The following is a 20,582-nucleotide window of genomic DNA, read 5'->3' as shown; positions in this document are numbered from 1 at the left end:
TTTTTTAGACAAAAGATGGCGGTCCGGTTATTTCATCAAATTACAGAACCTTAGTTTGTATTGTAATCTTTTATTGATTTTTGGATAGAACTTGACTTGTGCTTATGTATTCTGATCTTGTATTACTTTTTGGATTGAACTTGACTTGTGCTTATGTATTCTGAACTTGTATTACTTTTTAGGTAGAACTTGAACTTAAGTTACATTTCATGTTATAATATTTGTAGTTTTAATGTAGTCTGGTTGGTTGGTAGTCTGATATTTACATACCAAAGAATTGAACATATAAATCAATGTACATAAATCATACCAAGTAACTAACTTAAACTAACTTTAACTTAAACCAAGTTTAACTTAACGAAACGTTAAGTACTTAACGAAACGTTAAGTACTTAACGAAACGATAAGTACTTAACGAAACGATAAGTACTTAACGAAACGTTAAGTACTCCATCAGTACACAGATAAACTAGATACAACAAACAGATTACAACTTATCCGATTAACACTTATCCGAGTACAACTTATCCGATTAACACTTATCCGAGTACAACTTATCCCAAACATAATACAACTTATCCAAAACATAATACAACTTATCCCAATCAATCTAAAGGCTCATATTGTTGAGATGATGGCTCGTGCTGTTGAGAAGATGAGTCATGATGCTTAGATGATGATGCTTTTGCAGTAGATGGTGCAGGCATGACTGCTTTGCATGTGGCCCTATTATGTCCTAGTCCAGCACATGAGTTGCATCGTCTCGGAGCCTTACGTACCTCACCTTGAGATGACCTACGCTTTGTTTGTGGGCGCCCTTTCTTAACCTTGACAGGTGGTTTTAGACATACGCGTTCCTTGATCATTTCGGGAATATCCCAATCGTCTTCATCACCAGCAGGGTAACATGTCTCCGCATATGCATTCATCCAAGATTCAGTTGTGTAATACTGTCAGAATGGAAAATAAAACGATTAAACAATTGGTTAAATAGATTGAACATGTGAGCTGAATAATACCTTGAACAAAAGTCATAACAAACCAAATTGCGGTGACGGGCAGCAGCCATTGCATGAGTACAAGGAAGACTAGAAACTTCAAATACCTTACAAGTGCAGTTCATGTCTTTCAAATTGACTTTAAAATGAGACTCATTGTCATGCACATCAAACTCGAATCGGTTAAGCGATGATACTGTATAGAATCTAGCCTTCTCGAATCCCTCACGTAATAACTTTTCATATGTTGGAGATAACACTTCTCGGTGGTTGGACGCTCTTTCTATTCTCTCATTAAACCAACCTTGTATTTTCAATCTTAAATACTCGGCCATTGAGGAAATGGGGTACTTTCTCGATTCCCTGCTCTGACTATTAAAACTCTCAGCATAATTGCTTGTTAGTTGATTGTATCGCTTACCGGGGAAAAATGCTCTACTCCATCTTTGAAATCCAATTTCTTCCAAATAGGCAGCAATCCTATGATCTTTAACCCTTATCTTGTCAAAAAAACGATTGAATTCGTGGATAGTGTATGCACGAGAGGCCATATCAAACTCCATATGACAATTATCAGTTTTGAATTTCGCGTTAATATTCATCTTTATGTGATATGTGCACGCACCGTGGTATACTTCTGGAAAAACAGCACATAAGGCATTGGCGATGCTTGGGTGTCTATCGGATACGAAGACGAGATCATCAACTAATCCAATTGCTTCTCTCAATTTTTGCATAAAATAAGTCCAAGAGTTATTATTCTCTGAATCAACAACTCCGAATACGACAGGATATAATTGTTCATTAGCATCTAATACAATAGCCACCAATAGTTGACCTCCCACCTTGTGCTTAAGAAAACTGGCATCAACACACAATACGTGACGACAAAAGGCTTTGAAACCCCTAACAGAGAGGCCTAGGGACATGAACATATACTTGAAGTGCCCGACCTCGTCTGTTTGGATGTCTGTTATGGTACCAGGATTATGCTTCTCCAACATGTAAAGGTATGAGGGTAATTTTTCATATGAATCCTCAACCGTTCCTCGCACCGTCACTAATGCCATTTCCCTAGCCCTCCAAGCCTTATTATAAGTCAAATTTACCCCATAAGTTGCCTGCATGTCTTTAATTATTTTCTTAGGCAAGTGATTATGGTGATGGTCCATGTACTTACTCTTCACGCACTGCCCAATAACCCATGCTGGTGTTTGCATTTTTTTCTCTAGCCTCGACAGAACTGAGCATGAGTGTTGTTGGTCGAATTTCAAACATCTCAGATAATTTACCTTTCACGGCACGCAATCTCCACTTGCATTTCTCATCCAAACATTTCACATACCAAAGATGTTTTCTTGACTTCTCCACCTTGAATTCAAAATGATTAGTCATCGCATATTTATATAGCATCAGTTGTAGTTCTTTTTTATTTTCAAACAAGGCACCGACTTCCAATACGGTTTCAGTAGTTAACGCCAACGCAAATGAGGGGTCTGTCGGTTATATGTCTGTCGGTGATATCTCTGTCGATGGTGTACCAAATGATGATCTTCTTGCACTACATGGTGTACCAAATGATGATCTTTTTGCACTACATGGTGTACCCAATGATGATCTTCTTGCACTAGTAGGTGTACCCGTTGATGCTCTTCTCGCACTATGTGGTGTAGGTATCGATGCATGCAAGTCCTGAGTAAGTGGGATGTGAGGCAAAGAGTTATCTCCGGCTTCATTACTTTCAACAAAGACCTCCGAGGGTACAGCTTCTGGTACAATTTTCTGAGTAAATTGTGGGAGAATACTTTCTTGAGTTGGGTAGGTAAGTAGTGGTATCTTTTCTTTAGTAAATTGTGACTTCTCTACTACAGACACACACAATGGTGACACAGTTCGACCCAAAATCAAGCGTGATAAATATATGTTCAAATCCTCATCTTCTTCAATAAAAACGGGTTTAGTATTTGTGATATTCAGAATATCATACTTCACTTGCAACACTAAATCATACGTAGATTTCTGCACGTGAAGTCTTTCATGGAGTTTATCAATTAATTCAGCATAACGAGTACTTTGGGGTAAATCCAATGTTTTGATTGAAGAGGCATCAAAATACAATATTCCATTAGCATCAGCTTTCCACTCTCCATTATAGAAAACGAAAACTTCGGCTGCAAGAAAAAATGGAAACGGGATAATTAATACTGTGAAATGGAAACCATTCGCGAAACGGGAAGTACTTCGCGAAACGAGAAGTACTTCGCGAAACGGGAAGTACTTCGCGAAACGGGAAGTACTTAGCGAAACGGGAAGTACTTCGCGAAACGGGAAGTATCATCAGATGAAACCCTAAACAACACAGTGATTCGAAATTGCATAAATGAACAATAATAAACTTGAAGTACATAAATTTACCAAGTGTTACAGTGCTTGTGCTCGTCGTGGAGCTCATTGAGTGTATCGCCGCCGTTTACCTCCGTAGCCGGCGAGTTTAGAGAGAAGGAGGAGAAAAGCGGAAGAGAAGAAAGAGAAGGGAAGAAAAGAAATGAAAAAAAGATGGTCGGGTTATATTATATAGTAAGGGTATTCTGGACTTTTCACAGCATCTCACTTCGCGAAACGCAAAGTCCCTTCGCGTTACGCGAAAAGGGTAATTTCGTCCCAAAAAAAATAAAGTGGTCACCAGATCAAATTTTATTATAAGTGACCACGGACGCAAATGACCCTATCTTTAGGGTCATTTAGTCCAATTTCCCCCATATATGTATCATCTGAAAAAATAATCATTTAATAAATATAAAGAATTATGGGAATTTAAACACTTTATGGTTTTTTTTTAGGGTACATATTTCTACCCCTTTATGTACACCTCACCAAATAACTTAATGGGTCCGTTTCATCCATTTACAAAATAAGAAAATTTTCGTCCTATACACAAATAATAATTTAAAATAAATTTAACAAGATAAAATATGTATTTAATGTTTAAAATTCTTAACAAATCATAAGTAATATGTAAAAATAAAAAAACAAATCTCATTCCACTTTTTATTCATTTCAACAAAACAACTTATTTTCTCACATATCTCATCACATATATTTTTTCTGAATAAATCTCTTATCTCGTGATCTTAAACTTTCACTTTAATCAATCAAATATTTAATTTATATTTTTTTAAACATCATTATATTATATATATATATATATATAAATAAATAAAGTTGAGCTTATATTTTTAGTTTTGAAATTTAAAATAAAAGTTTTATAAAGTTAGTTAGCTAAATGCTTGTTTTTGTTAGGTTGCAAGTTCTAAATATAAATATATATATATAGCATTTTTAATTTTATTTTAACTATTTTATGTTTATGGATGGGTCAACTCACAGTCCGACTTGAAACTCAAGTATCTATTTACTCACATATATATCCAAATTAAGTTGTCGACCCATCAATTTGGACACTTTGAGATTAAGCATCATTATATATATATATATATATATATTTTAAAATGTAACTGAAACATAGAAAATTTAATAATTTTATATATGTTTTTTATTATTTTTCATTAACTATTAAAAGATGACATCTCTAACAAAAATAATTAATCTCATTATGTTCATATAGTGACATTTTGAACATTTGTATTTTTGTTAAGTTTTTATTGTAATACTTAAATTAGGGATTAATTCGGTAAAAGTTTAGGAAAGACTTTAAAAAATTAACAAAAAATTATAAAAAAAAAAATCGAGTGGATGACATTCGTTTTTAAATTAGAGATGTAATAGTGAATTAAATTGAAAATAATTAAGGAGTCAAAACTCATCATCGGTTTCAACAATATAAATTAATCACAATTTTTTTTTATCTCAAACAACATCACCATTTATTTTACATGGGTATATCAAAGATCACATTAATAAATGTAATGTATATTTATTAATCATTTTATTAAATGTATTTAACCATGTATGCTACTCATCATACTCTTTTATCTTTTCTTGGTATCAGAGCATCTTTTGGACTGCTCCTTTCATTTTTTTATCATATGGCTGAATCAAATAAAAATTAGATGTTTCCTAATTTCTTCAATTATCTTTGTTCCTTGATCATCACAACTTTTTAAATCTGAAAAGTCAAAGTTATATTTGTTCTTAAAGACAACCATCTTTTTTGATTTGTTATTGAATCACATCTAACCCCTATGCAACGTTTACTTCGGTACAGGACGATGAGGATGTTGTTAACGATGTCGAAGTGAATTCCACCATCCGATGTCAAAGAGAAACCCACCATTGTCGTAAATCTCGAGTTTGAAGCATGGAAGGAGAAAGATCAACGAATCATAAGTTGGCTCCTCTCTACCTTATTAGATTCCATTCTTGCTCAAGTTGTTGGCGATGGATGTGAGACCTCTTCGCATATTTGGGTTACATTTCAAAGAATGTTTGCAACACAATCTAGAGCTCGTTTAGTTGCGACTACAACCCCAGACTTAGAAGAAAGGTAATAAATCAATGAATGAATATCTTCACTATATGAAATCTATAGCAGATTCGTTTGCAGTAATTGGTGAGAGAGTTTTTGAACTCAATTTGTTCAACCATACCTTGAGAGTTGGGACCACAATATGAAGCCTTAGTGGTTTTTATAACCACCCGTTTCGAACCGCTGAGTGTCGATGAACTCACCAGACTTCTACTCAACCACGACAACGACTAGAGCTAACACATTCGGTTGCAAACAATGCCTAAGCCAATCTTACTTTCGGACGACATATAGGAGGTAGAATAAACTCTCACGGGAATCCATCGTCGCGAGGAAGGGGATGAACTTCAGGACCCTCTAAATATTATATGGCTAAAAATTATTATGCCAATGGACCCGAGTCTGAGTCTGGTGGCAGCTGGAGCGGGGCCCTTTATATAGGTCAAACAACAATATAAATAATAATTCTAGTGAATTAGATCAAATTATGGGCCCAATAGTCTTAAATCTAGAAACAATTAATTTTCTCGCATAAATAATAATGATGGTAATCAATGTCCGAAATGTACCAGAAATGTCAACTTTGTAAAGGTATTGGACATATTGTCAATACTTGTCGACGTAGGTTTGATCACAAATTTCAACCTTCGGCTCCTCCAGCAGCGATGATGGCCAGCCCATCAGTGATCTCAGATCATGTGTAGTATCTAGACTCGGGTGCTACTGACTTAGAAAATCTCCACACTCACTCGACATATCAAACTACTGAACAAATTTCAGGTTATAATGGTAACCCCTTTTCCATATCTCACATTGGAAATTCTATTATTAATAGTTGATATCAAACTCTACATCTACGAAATATTTTGTATGTTCCACAAATTATTAAGAATTTGATGAGTGTTGCTCGATTTACCACTAATAATAATGTATTCTTTGAATTTTATCCTTCTTACTATTTGGTAAAGGATCTCTCAACGAAGATGGAAGTTATTAGAGATAGACTTAAAGACATGATATACTACATTTCTCCCTCATCCATCCCTAAACATGCTCTTACGACCTCTCAAGCTTCACCGTCTACTTTACATCATCGTTTTACACACCCATGTGTTGCCACCACATCATATGTTATTTATCATTTTCAGTTACCTATGTTAGGAAAATAAGAACTTCAATATTGTGAAGCATGTCAGATTAGAAAAGCTCACAAATTACCTTTTCCAAATTCTATATCAAAAACTTTTGTTCCACTTGATTTAATTCATTCTGATGTTTGGGGACCGGCTTTCATTTTCTCATTGATCATTTTTGTTGATGATTATAATTGGTATACGTGGTTATACAAACATCAAAATAAATAAGATTTGTTATCTATATTTGTGAAATTTAAGACACTCGTTGAAAAACAATTCTACCAGAGTATAAAGATGCTTTAGACTGATTGGGGTGAAGAATACCGTAATCTTGGATCATTAATATAATTTCATGGTATAAAACACTAACTCGCATGCCCCTATTTGAAAATTACGACATATCAATGAGATTAGCCTCACATAAGGGCACATGCATCATTACCTCCTCAATATTGAGATGATGTGTCTCTCACCGCAACATATCTTATCAACAGACATCAGTCACCTTCTCTAGATCATCACTCTCTATATGAAGTATTATTATACTGTGTGCCTGACAATATTTCTTTGAAGACTTTTAGGTGTGCATGTTACCCTCTCATAAGATCCTACAACCAACACACGATGAATTTTCGGTCCAGGTGATGTACATTTCTTGGGTATAACTCGGTTCACAAAGGCTATAAATGTCTCCACCTACCAATCGGCCGTACATACATCTCTCAACATGTTACCTTCAATGAAAAAAATGTTTCCTTTTTCTAAAATATCACCTTATGCACCTACTCACACAACCCAACAACCGTCGCTATCTATCCTCATATATTTTGTTCCATCTACAACCTAAACATTTATTACTCCACAACAAACCAATCAATCTAATCACTACCCCACCTCAATCTTTTTCTAACTCTTCTACTCCCACATTGGTTGAATCCACGCCTATTCCTAGAAACCTTTTTCCTCATACTTCACATGTTTGTACCCATGCATTCTCCCTTCATCCCATGGTCACTCGAGCCAAAAATTGGATTCATTCCTTAAATATAAACTTTGCCTCTAGTTTTGAACCTACATGTGTTTCATTTGCCAATAAAGACCCTACTTGGAGGGATTTCATGACATCGAGTATAATTCTCTACTCCATAACAACACGTGGACTCTTGATCCGCAAACTCAAGCTTGCATTTTTGTTCGATGTAAATGGATTTTTAAGCTCAAACAAAAAATTGATGGATCAATTGAATGACACAAAGCCCAACTTATTGCAAAAGGTTCTCATCAACAATTTATAATTGATTATGAGAAAACCTTTAGCTCGGTTGTCAAACCAACTATTATCCAAACCATTCTCTCACTCGCTGTTACACAATAGTGATCTATCCACAACCTTAATGTGAGTAATTATTTTCTTCATGACACATAACTTGAAGAAGTTTATATGACTCAAATGCCTGTATTTATACCCTAATTTCTCACATCATGTATGTCATCTACAAAAGGCCATTTATGGACTAAAGAAAGCACACATACTTAACATTCCATGTTATATATGTAGGGCTTTATTGAATTCAAATTCAATACATTGCTCTTTCTCTATCACAAAGGCGATATTTTAGCTTATTTATTAGTTTACGTGGAGGATATTATATTTATGGAAAACTCTTCACCCCATCTTATGTCTACGATATATAAATTGTATAAACTATTTTCTATTAAAGAAATGGATGATATTCATTATATTTTTGGAGTTGAAGCTACTCGAACTTCTACGGTTTGTTTCTTAGTCAAGTTAACTATATTTCTACAATCCTCAAGAGAGCTAATATGATGAATGCAAAGCCACTTCACACTCTTATTATCACTGGGTCTTCTCTTTCCAAACATGATGGAGAACCTTTGAGTGACCCACTTCTCTACCGAAGTATTATTGGTGCTCTTCAATATCTTAATCTCACACGTCATGAGCTCGCCTTTATTTGGGTATATCAAATGTCACAAAAAGAAACAGGTTGATGCTCGTTCTAGTATAAATTATGAATATTGTTCCTTTGCTCATGCTATTTCTGAACTTTGTTGGCTCTAATCTCTTCTAGGTGAGCTTCACGTTAGTCTGAATCATCCTCCTATTATATGATGTGATAACATTGGTGTTGCATTTCTCGTTGCCAATCATGTCTTTCATGCTCGTACCAAACACATTAAGATTGCCTTTTTATTTTGTTCGTGAACGTGTTTCTCGTAAGACACTTATCATTCAATACATGTAAACCCATGATCATATTGCAAATATCCTTATTAAATGTCTTTCATCCAAATTCCTTGCATTTTTTCATGACAAGCTCACAGTTTGTGCCATATCGTTTCTCGCTTGTGGGAGAATATTAAACAACAAAACTCATCATCGGTATCAACAACATAAATTAACCACAAAAGTTAATTTTATCTCAAACAAAGCATCAACATGCAGTTATTTTACTTGGGTATATCAAAGGTCACATTGATTAATATAATATATATTAATTAATCATTCTATTATATGTATATAACTATGTATGCTACTCATGATACTCATTAAGAAAAACAACTAAAGTTATTTATGATTAAATATATCTTCTATTTATCTTTTATATTTCTCTAGTGATCTTGCAGATATTTTGTGGTATACTTAAAAAATAAAAGGAAATATATATAAATAAAACGAGTAGATGCCATTTTAAATTATAGAAGTAACAGTGAATTAAATTTAAAAAAATTAAGGAGTCATGACACATTTTTTACCGTAAAAAATAAAATAAAATATATATTTATTTAATTTTTTTTAGATGGATAGAAGTCACCTGAACCCTTTAATAGATCTGCATTTTACTTAAACGACTTTAATTTATAACATAATGCATTTAAATTTTTTCAAAAAATAATGTATATAAAAAAATTAATTGTTGTTATTCATATAACTTAATTTAGATAATATTTTGAAAATCTTTATATATAGTGAAATAGTAAATATTAATTAAAAATATAATAAATTGTTGTTGTTCATTAGATTATATTAATATAACTAAATTTAATGAAGTAATATTTACAAAATCTCGAATAGTAATAAATTATATATATATTTTAATCACTAATTAAAGTTTTTAAATGTTAAAAAATTTAGTAGAAATGATTATTAAATTCATATATTTTCTCATTTATCTTAAAAAAAATTAAAAGATGATCATGAAATAACTATATAAATGATTGTTGTACTTCATTATACTACATTCTAGATTTAATTTTTTGTGTGGTGTGTGTGAATAATTGGCTTGTGATTTCTGATAAAATGGTGAGACATTTCTTCATAAAATAAAATATATTTTTAATTATTTTATTTATTTTATGATACTCATTTGTTTTTTTTTATTGACAGGAGTGGTTAAATACAATTTTAACATTTTCATGTTCTCTATTATTAATTTTAGACCTTACTTTAGGAGTTACATTTGATGTAAAAGAATTTGGTGCCAAGGGAAATGGAGATGTAGACGATTCTCAGGTAATTATTGTTTCGTTAAATGATCTATAAACTTGATATTACTATGAATGTTTTCATGGTTAGAGAAAGATTCAATGAAATTTATTAAAATAAAGCACACGTACAACAACAAATTCAACTTTAATCTATTATATGTGGTTGACTTTGTAGATATCATTTTTTAAAATTTGTTTATGCACTGTGTTTCATCCACTTCTTTAGACTACTCTCAGTTCAATATTACATTAATGGACATGAATTTGATGAACCCTAATTTGAAGGCTTTCTTACAAGCATGGAATAAAACATGTACAAGCAGCAGCAATGCTACCATGGTGGTTCCTGAAGGAAATAAATACTTGTTGACACCTCTTCAATTCAATGGTCCCTGTAAAGGGCCATCTGTTCAAGTTCAGGTGATTTAATTTGATGATAAAAACACGATTCTTGGATGACCAATCTTTTAATTGTTTTCATTATTTTGGATAACTTTATTTATCTATTTAAATATAAAACATTTCTTTATAGATTGATGGAACCCTGGTGGCACCCAAAACCATAGGTAAATGGACAGGTTGTGTGGGCAACACATGGATAGGGTTCTCATATGTTGACGGTCTTCGAGTTTATGGAAACGGGAAACTTGATGGGCAAGGTTCACTATGGTGGGAAAATCCCGGAAATGAGGATCATAATGACGATATAATTAACAATAACAATTGGAATCAAAAAGTAAGTTTCTTTATATTTTAGGGATTCATTTTTACCTTAAAAAATTGTTCCTAAAAGAGAATAGTATATTTTCTTCACTTGAATAGAAACAATGTGATTTATACTTTTCAAACTGATATACTAATAATATGTTGATTTTTTTTTTCTTGTTTCTTCATTTTCAGGAAGCAAGTACATGCTCACGACCAATGGTAAGAGTAGTGTTGTAGGACAATATCAATTGTATTCTTAATAACTGTTGTGTTGATAATTGGGTGTTTAGAATTTTGTTTTCTATCTTTTTAATATAGAATAACATAGAGTCATGTGTTCTAAGTGGAAATTGTATTAGGAGATATTATTATCGCTTAAGTTATCTTAGTAGTTAATTTGATGTTTAAAAGTCATTACAAAATATTACCATCCTATGTTAGTTGCAAAAGCCTTGGACTTAGGGATTTACAACCCTAAGGCGTCAAGTTTGTTTTTTATTGGAAAAATGTCAAATTAAAGTGAAAAATTATGATAATATGGGATGTTAAGTTAATATGTTTTCTTATTAATTTGATAACAATCATGTTGGATTTAATTAACTAGTTAAGGTATTCATAATTAATTGTTTTCTTTCTTTAAGCATCTCCTCTTATACAAATGTGGGAATTAATTGATGCAGGGATTAAAGTTTTCAAGCTGCAAAAACCTTGAATTAAGAGGGTTGACTCATATGAACCCTCCAGGTAGACATATAAACTTACATTCATGCAACCAGGTTACCATTTCTGGCCTTAAAATAACCGCACCCAAAGACAGCCCTAATACGGATGGAATCGGCATCTCTTCCTCAACTAACGTTAATATCACCAACACTATTATTGGCACAGGTGTGATCGAATGTGTGATAGTAATTTGTTATTAAAAAAACATATAATTTATTGTATGTATATTATTGTAGGGGATGATTGTGTTGCAATTTGTTCCGGTAGTTCAAACATTTTTGTTGAAGGAGTTCAATGCGGACCTGGGCATGGCATAAGGTAAAATATCGTCCATTTGAAAACCCTTTTTGAATCTGGATCATTATCTAGATAAGAACCATAATAATCTTGTTTTTTATTGTCATATTATTGAAGTGTGGGTAGCCTCGGTGAATTCGGGTCTCAAGATACTGTGGAAGATGTTCATATACTAAATTGCAATTTCACTGGAACACAAAATGGGGCAAGGATAAAGACATGGCAGGTAAATTAACTATGCTGAAAAATAAATTTATAATTAAAAAATCATTTAACACTGTGATTTGATCTTATTTTTTAGGGTGGAAAAGGATATGCAAAAAATATTAGATTTGAACACATCCATTTGAATGATGTTGAGAACTCTATTATTATTGATCAAAAGTATTGCAATGGAAAACACGACTGTCCCCCAAAAGTAAGTATAATACAACATGTCTAATTAATTTTGTAAAACAATATAAGTATTATTGTATTGATATATTTCTTTTGAAGTCCGGCGCGGTGGAAGTGAGTAATGTGAAATATATAAATGTACAAGGAACGTCTGCAATTAATCAAGCAATACTCCTAGATTGCAGCAATGAAGTTCCATGCAATAATATTGTTTTTGACAATGTAAACATAACTTCAAGCTCTAAGGGTGAAAATGTTTATTCGACTTGCAAGAACGCGAACGTGTCTGTCACTTCCGTAGTGTATCCAGTTGTATCATGCAGTATTGGTGACATTTAAAGAGTTAGATTTGATGTTTTTGTAATCATATTAATTGCTCTCATTTTTAGTTTATAATTAGATCATTTTGATCCTAATTCATGATAATAAATTTAATTATATATGAGTGAAATCATGAATGTTTCATATTGGAATAAAATGAATAAGTTTCTCTATCCATATTATATTATATTATTTGCCCATTCACTAAATATACTATACACTTCATTATCTATAAGTATAATGACTTTTAATTCTACATTCGTAGGGGAGAGTTGTGGTTGATTTAGATAAATTTATGAGTGTAAATAAATATTTGGGTCAGGTTTCAGGTTGACCCGCTCATAAAATTGGAACGAATAATTAAAAAATTAAGATTAAAAAAGATGTATATAAGTTTTGAATTTGTAACCTATAAATTATATGTATGGTTGTTTGTTTAGGCATGAGAGTTGGTCATGAGCATGTTATATGGGTGGGTTTTGGTTTTGGCTTGTCCCATGTGTTTTTGTTTTAGGCATTACTGGGATTGGCTGATCTAGTATTGCGTTATTCTTTAATTGAAATGAATTTGTTCAAAAAAAACTTATGTCTTAAATTCTACCAAATATCTTTATAAACACACGTCGATAAATTTGCGACATTTTAATATTTTATTATGTTCTTAGATGTTTTGTTTTATTTAATGTTATAGGATATATATTTTTTTGGAAAAGATGATGATATATGTTTAATGTGGGTTGAGGGGTTTATTTTGAATTATTAATCATATAAATCATATACCCATACACAAAATTATAAATATTTAGTATAAAATACTAAATATGTGGAGGATATAAGTTTTTTTTTGGGAAAAACGACTTAGCGTCATTTCATTAAAAATTCCCAAAAACGGGAAAAAAACGACGAGTTTAAGAGATCATTCTAGATAGGCTAACGATTATTTTGATTTCGTAACATTTTGAATAAAAACTAAAAACGTAAATGAATTATTTGATTACAATGTTTTCAATTCTAGTGAGTTCAAAAAACGGTAAATTCCAGTTCCTACATATATTCTAGTGTGGAGGATATAAGTTGTGTTAAAGGGATCGGGAGGTCGGTACAAAATATACTTGAAATGAGGTCATGGTATTAATAATTGGTTGATTGATATACAAAAATATTAATATGAATGAGATTGTTAATGGACCGAAATTAGGGTAAAAACGGTTAGGTATAAAATACTCGAAATGAAGTCACAAGATTAGTATTGGTTTATTGGGTAACGAAAAATATCAGTGTTAAGGTGATGGTTGGTTGAACGGAATGAGTGTAAAGACGTCGATACAAAACACTAAATATTGTGGAGGATATAAGTTTCAATGAAGGTGATCGGGAGGTCGGTACAAAATATGCTCGAAATGAGGTCATGGGATTAGTAATTGGTCGATTGAGGTAAAAAGAATATTAATGAGAATGAGATTATTGGTTGTCCGAAATGAAGGTAAATGCTGAAATTAGTAAATGGTCGATTAAAAAAACAAACAAAAATTGGCTCCTCTCGTATGGTCAACCAAGATCATTCCTTGACACCAGTGCATTCTATGGCTTGCCTTATGGGAAAGACTCAGAACTCGTGACCGTATCAACAAGTATATGAATATCTCGGACGTGAGATGTCTTCTATGCAACGGAAGTGAAGAAACCATTGATCACCTGTTTGGGAGATTCAATATAACATTGGAAATTTGGGACAAATTTTCTAAAAGTCTGGAGCTGATCAGTTTCCCAAGGGAATGGAAAGAAATCAAAGAAGCAACACTACTCAAAGCCAAAGGAAACAGATTCGCAACAAACGTATTCAAATGCGACTTTGGAGTAGTAGTTTACAACATTTGGCAGGAACGTAATGTGAGAGTCTATGGAAGAACCCATAGAAGTGTTGAAGAATTATGGATAGACATAGTCTCGGATTGTGACGCACTTGCAGGAACGTGGAGAAAAGTTCCAAGTACGGAGAAAAATTGAAATATCAGCAGGAATTGGAATTCACCGTTTACTGAAATCATTAGAAACAAAAACATTGTAATCAGATAGTTCATTTTACGTTTTTTCTTTAATTGGAAATGATACGACTTCAAAATTATTCTAGGTCTGTCTAGAATGATCTCTTAAACTTGTGGTTTTTTTTCTCTTTTTTAGGAATTTTTAATGAAAAGACGCTAAGTCATTTTTTCAAAAATAAAAATAAAAAGTTAAATTAAGGTAAAACTTTATAGTAATGTAAATTCCTAAGTTGCAGATTTACAGCATGCAAAGGTAAAGCATGAAAATTATCCTACCAATTTTGCATTAGGATATTAAAAGCCCGTTTCTTTTTTAGAAATGGTTATGTGATAAAGTTGCAAAAAAAAATATTAAATAGAAGTTAATATTAATAGTCGATGTAGGAGATTAATCAGGTCATTGACAAATCTTTATGGTTTTTTTAAAACAATAATGGTTAACATTTTCTTCTTTCCTAAGTTGCAAATTTGCTCAAACTCTTATAAATGCAACATAAATTTAAAATCAAATTAAGTTAAAACATGTGATTTTCTAAGTCGCAGATTTACAGCGTGCAAACGATGGTAAAGCACAATAATAATCCTACCGGTTTCGCACATAGATATTTATTATCATTAGCATTTTAAGAGATGGTTATGTGATAAAGTTTCAAAGAAGATTTTCTATATAAAATTTAATCTTAATAGCTAATCAATTCCAAAACAAGTCATTTATGTATTTTTTTTATTTTCTATGATATTTGTCTAAAGAATTTTTATTCAAAATAAGAAATAAATTCTTGTATTTTTTTAATAAATTGAAACTTTTATTTTGAAAAATTAAAATTTGAGAAAATGGATAATAATAATACTTACAGGTTACGGATTTACTTTTTAATAGTATTTATTTCAGATTCTATAAAGAATGAGCCAATAATAGAATTATGATAAATATGCAATTTAAAAATTACCTTAAAGAATATTAGTTAAAGATAAAGTAAAAAAAAAATCAAAATATCCTTAATTTTTTTAATTGTAAAGGCATATTTTGAGTGTATCATAGTTCATTAAAAATCAAATTTAAGAATATTGCAGAAAAATATATATATATATATATATATAAAATGATACTTAATTTTTAAAGTTTCCGGATTGCCGAGTTGAAAAGCTGTGGTTAATTTGGATATATATATGTGAGAGTAATTGAATACTTGGGTCATATTGTGGGTTGACCCGCCAATAAATATAAAACGGTTAAAAATAAAATTAAAAATGCTATAGGTATGATTCAAACTTACAATTTAACAAATTAAGTACAACCCTTTAGCCAATTAGGCTAATAACACTTTATATTTAAAATTTAACACCAAATTTGATGAACGTGTAACATTTTAACAATATAAATTCAACTTTTTAACTAACTAATATATATATATATATATAATGATGCTTAATTTTTAAAGTGTCCGAATTGTCGGGTCGAGAGTTTGGTTAATTTGGATATATATGTGAGAGTAAATGGATACTTGGGTCGGATTGTGGGTTGACCCACCCATAAACATAAAATGGTTAAAAATAAAATTAAAAATGCTATAGGTATATGGTTCGAACTTACAACTTAATAAAACAAGTACAACACTTAACCCACTAGGCTAATAACATCTTTTAATTTAAATTCAACACCAAATTTGATGAACGCGGGACATTTTAACAATATAAGTTCAAATTTTTAAATAACTAATCTATATATATATATAAATATAATGATGCTTAATTTTTAAAGTGTCCGGATTGCCGGGTAGAATGCTGTGATTAATTTGGATATATATGTGAGAGTAAATGGATACTTGGGTCGGATTGTGGGTTGACCCATCCATAAACTTAAAACGGTTAAAAATAAAATTAAAAATGCTATAGTTATGGTTCGAACTTGCGACCTAACAAAACAAGTAGAACCCTTTAACAAATTAAGCTAATAACACATTATATTTAAAATTCAACACAAAATTTGATGAACGTGTAACGTTTTAACAATATAAGTTCAACTTTTTAACTAACTAATATATATATATATATATATATATATAATGATGCTTAATTTTTAAAGTGTCCGGATTGTCGGGTCGAGAGTTGTGGTTAATTTGGATATATATATGAGAGTAAATTGATACTTGGGTCGGATTGTGGGTTGACTCGCACATAAACTTAAAACGGTTAAAAATACAATTAAAAATGCTATAAGTATTGTTCGAGCTTGCAACGTAATAAAACAAGTACAACCCTTTAACCCACTAAGCTAATACCACTTTTTATTTTAAATTCAACACCAAATTTGATGAACGCGGAACATTTTAACAATATAAGTTCAACTTTTAAACTAACTAATTTATATATATATATATAATAATAATAATAATAATGCTAAATTTTTAAAGTGTCCGGATTGCCGGGTCGAGTGCTGTGGTTAATTTGAATATATATGTGAGAGTAAACGAATACTTGGATCGAATTGTGGGTTGACCCGCCCATAAACTTAAAACGGTTAAAAATAAAATAAAAATGTTATAGGTATGGTTCGAACTTGCAAAATAACAAAACAAGAACAATAATTTAACCAACCAGGGTAATAACACTTTATATTTTAAATTCAACACCAAATTTGATGAACGCGGTGGTTCATCAATAGTATTTAATCGGTCATAATTATCTTTTGACTATATGCTAAAGATTTCAGTATTATTAGTAAGCAATAATGGAAGAATTCTGTGCGGGACATTTTAAAAATATAAGTTCAACTTTTTAACTAACTAATCTATATATGTATATAATGATGCTTAATTTTTAAAGTGTCCGCATTGCCGGGTCGAGTTTTGTGCACTAGTAAATATTACACAATTACCGAGAATGATCGACGAAAGCGAAAGAATGCTCTCGGCAGTATTAATATCACCTAGAGAAAATGGTTTCTCTTGGTAAAAATTATTACTATAACCGAGAGTAGAGGCTAGCTTTTGATAAAAATGTAAATTTTGCCCTAATTACAGCCGCCCAACTTATCTCTTTCTTCCTCTCATTCTCTCTTCTTCCTCCTCATTCGGTCTTCCCTCTCGTTTTCTCTTCTTCCTACTCATTCGATCTTATCTCTCTTTCTTCCTCCTCATTCTCTAAAGTCTTTTATCTTCTTAATTTATGCACTGTATTTCTTTTCTAATTTATAAATAGATCTTTAATATATATTACTATATGCACAGATCTGAAGTATTCGATGGTAAAGATGATGAAAAAGAATAAGAGTTTTCATTTTTATCTACTGGATCTGGTTCATCGACTAGAATCTTCGTTGTCGCCTTCTTAATCTTCATTTTCCTGATCATCGTCGTCGTCTGCAACTAATATAAGAGTTTGTATTTGTTGGATCTGGTTCATCAACTAGAATCGTCGTCGCCGCCTTCTTCATCTTCGCCGTCCTGATCTAAGAGTTTGTATTTGATGGATCTGGTTCATCGACTAGAACTGTCGTTGTCCTGATCATCGTCCCGCCTACAACTGATCTAAAATCTGGATAAGAACATGCATATCTTAAATATCTAGAATAGAGATTACCCATTGACGAAGAGAGGATTATAGTTGGCCGGAGTAGAAGAAGTGACGATGAAAGGCATATGAGGTATGAGATTGAAGGAAATTAGAGAATCCTGTGAAATTGAAATTGAGGTTTAAGCCTAATAAATCTTCCTTATCCATCATCATAGGACTTTCAAGGTTTGTGATGATTCAAATGGTAGGAAAAGGAAGTCAAGAGAATGGAGGAAATCTGTAAATTGCAGAAGATATATAAAGATTTCACATTTCAGAAAAGGAGTATTATTTTTGTTTGATATTTTGGTGTAAATGGTTGGACTATTCGGATTATATTGTTTTTAGAAAGATTTATTATCAACGAGAGCATTCACTTTGCTCTCAAAAATAGAAATTAAATATCTCTGAGGGTGACAAACGCTCTCGGTGACATTAAATTTTTTTTCTCCGACAGTTATATCACCGAGACACTGTGAGAGCATTTATTCTCTTCGGTGACTTGAAATCTTTCGCATACTTTGACCGCGAACAAGATGTCAGGTCGGCTGGCTGTTAAATAGAGGAGTGAATCGCTGATTCCTCGGTAGGCTCTTGTATCTACTTCTTGACTGTCATCGTCTTTGTCTAGTTTTACTGATGAGCTCATTGGAGTAGCCGCCTCAGTACAAGTATCCATTCCGAATTTCTTAAGCAGTTCGACTATGTATTTTGGTTGACTGATGAATGTTCCGGTGTCAATCTGCTTAACCTGATGCCCTAGGAAGAAACTTAATTCTCCCATCATACTCATCTGAAATCTGTCAGTCATTAACTTTGAAAATTTGTTACATAATTTCTGATCGGTTGAACCGAAAATAATGTCATCCACATATATTTGAACGAGCAAGATATGTTCATTTTTCTCAAATTTGAAAAGTGTTTTGTCAACTGAACCTATTGTGAATCTGTGATTAAATAAGAATGTTGTTAATGTATCGTACCAGGCTCTTGGAGCCTATTTTAAATCGTAAAGGGCTTTATCCAGCCGGTATACATGACTTATTAGTTTTGGATTTTTAAAACCTAGAGGTTGTTCAACATATACCTCTTCACTTAGTTTACCGTTTAGAAAAGAGCTTTTGACATCCATTTGAAAGTCTTTAAAATTTTTGAAAGCTGCAAATGCAAAAAATATTCTAATGGCTTCAAGTCTAGCCACAGGAGCAAATGATTCTTCAAAATCAATATCTTCTTCATGTTTGTATTCTTGAGCCACTAGTCTGGCTTTGTTCCTCCTACCTAAACCGTCTTCATTGAGTTTGTTTCTGAACACCCATCTTGTTCCTATGACCGATTGTCGTTTCGGTCTTAAAACTATGTGCTAGACTTTATTTCTCTCATACTCGTTTAGTTCCTCTTGCATTACGGGATCTAGCAAAGCTTCATCCACCTTTTTCGGCTCAATTTGTGATATGAAAGCCGAGTTTACATATTCTTCCAAATTTTGTCGCCTAGTTCGGACGGGTGATGAGAGGTTACCTATTACTAGTTTAAGAGGATGATTTCTATTCCTTCTGAGGTTTATTCTGGTAGTGTCTTCCAAACGTTCGGTTAACTGATCAAGGTTAGACGGATCAGTAGGCTAAACAATATCAGATCGACCGATTTCCTTAGTGGATACTGAGGCGTCAACTTTCTGCGGTAAAGCAGCTTGATCAGGCTGAGTCTTAGCATTAATCGCTTGATCATTGATAAACCGTCTATAGACCGGAACCTCATATTCGTCATCAGAATAAATATTGAAATTTCCCATTCTGTTATAAGATCGAAAGGTACTGTAGTGTTACGTTCAACCGATTCATCAAAAACAACATGAGAAGATTCTTCAACCGTTAAGGTTCTAGTGTTGTAAACTCTATATGCCTTACTTACGGCTGAATAACCCAACATTATTCTTTCGTCAGATTTAGCATCAAATGCGGTCAAATAACTTTTGTCGTTGATGTGAACGTAACATTTACAGCCAAAGATCCTAAGATACCAGATGTTAGGAACTTTGTCATGGTATATTTTAAATGGCGTTTTAGTTAGTTGTTTATTTATCAAAGACCGGTTTTAAGTGTAACAAGCAGTATTGATAGCTTTAGCCCAAAACTTTTGAGCAATACCCGAATCGGCTATCATGGACCTTGCGGCTTTCTTGAGAGTTCGGTTTCTTCTTTCTTGAGAGTTCGGTTTTGGCACTAGACAACTCGTGCCTAATACCGGAATCATTAAGGAAAGTGGTTAAAGTACTGTTTGTAAATTCGGTTCCTCTATCACTTCTGATTCTGTCAATTCGGATAGATTTCTCATTTTGTATTCTTAAAAATAGTTTGATCAGGTTCATTCTAGCTTGATTTTTAGAGGCTAAGAAAGTTAC

General features: G+C 32.3%; 1 protein-coding gene across 1 annotated transcript; it reads left to right on the top strand.

The window, feature by feature from the left end:
- Positions 1–10,385: 10,385 nt before the first annotated feature.
- Positions 10,386–12,596, top strand: LOC124924293 (probable polygalacturonase At3g15720). Its single transcript, XM_047464352.1, has 8 exons — positions 10,386–10,553; positions 10,666–10,869; positions 11,034–11,060; positions 11,522–11,729; positions 11,801–11,882; positions 11,979–12,087; positions 12,163–12,279; positions 12,357–12,596. Exons 1-8 carry the CDS (start codon positions 10,386–10,388, stop codon positions 12,594–12,596), a joined length of 1,155 nt encoding a protein of 384 aa, XP_047320308.1.
- Positions 12,597–20,582: the final 7,986 nt, after the last annotated feature.

The sequence above is a fragment of the Impatiens glandulifera genome, chromosome 2, assembly GCF_907164915.1.
Source record: "Impatiens glandulifera chromosome 2, dImpGla2.1, whole genome shotgun sequence".
In the NCBI taxonomy this organism is placed as follows: Eukaryota; Viridiplantae; Streptophyta; class Magnoliopsida; order Ericales; family Balsaminaceae; genus Impatiens; species Impatiens glandulifera.
The sequence above is the reverse complement of the archived record's forward strand: the minus strand, read 5'-3'. Positions and strand labels throughout refer to the sequence as shown.

Excerpts from the sequence above, each read along its gene's own strand:
- LOC124924293 (XM_047464352.1), top strand. The coding sequence starts at position 10,386 with ATGGACATGAATTTGATGAACCCTAATTTGAAGGCTTTCTTACAAGCA. Across the intron at positions 11,883-11,978 it reads GGACCTGGGCATGGCATAAG|TGTGGGTAGCCTCGGTGAAT; the intron begins GTAAAATATCGT and ends ATATTATTGAAG. Across the intron at positions 12,088-12,162 it reads CAAGGATAAAGACATGGCAG|GGTGGAAAAGGATATGCAAA; the intron begins GTAAATTAACTA and ends CTTATTTTTTAG.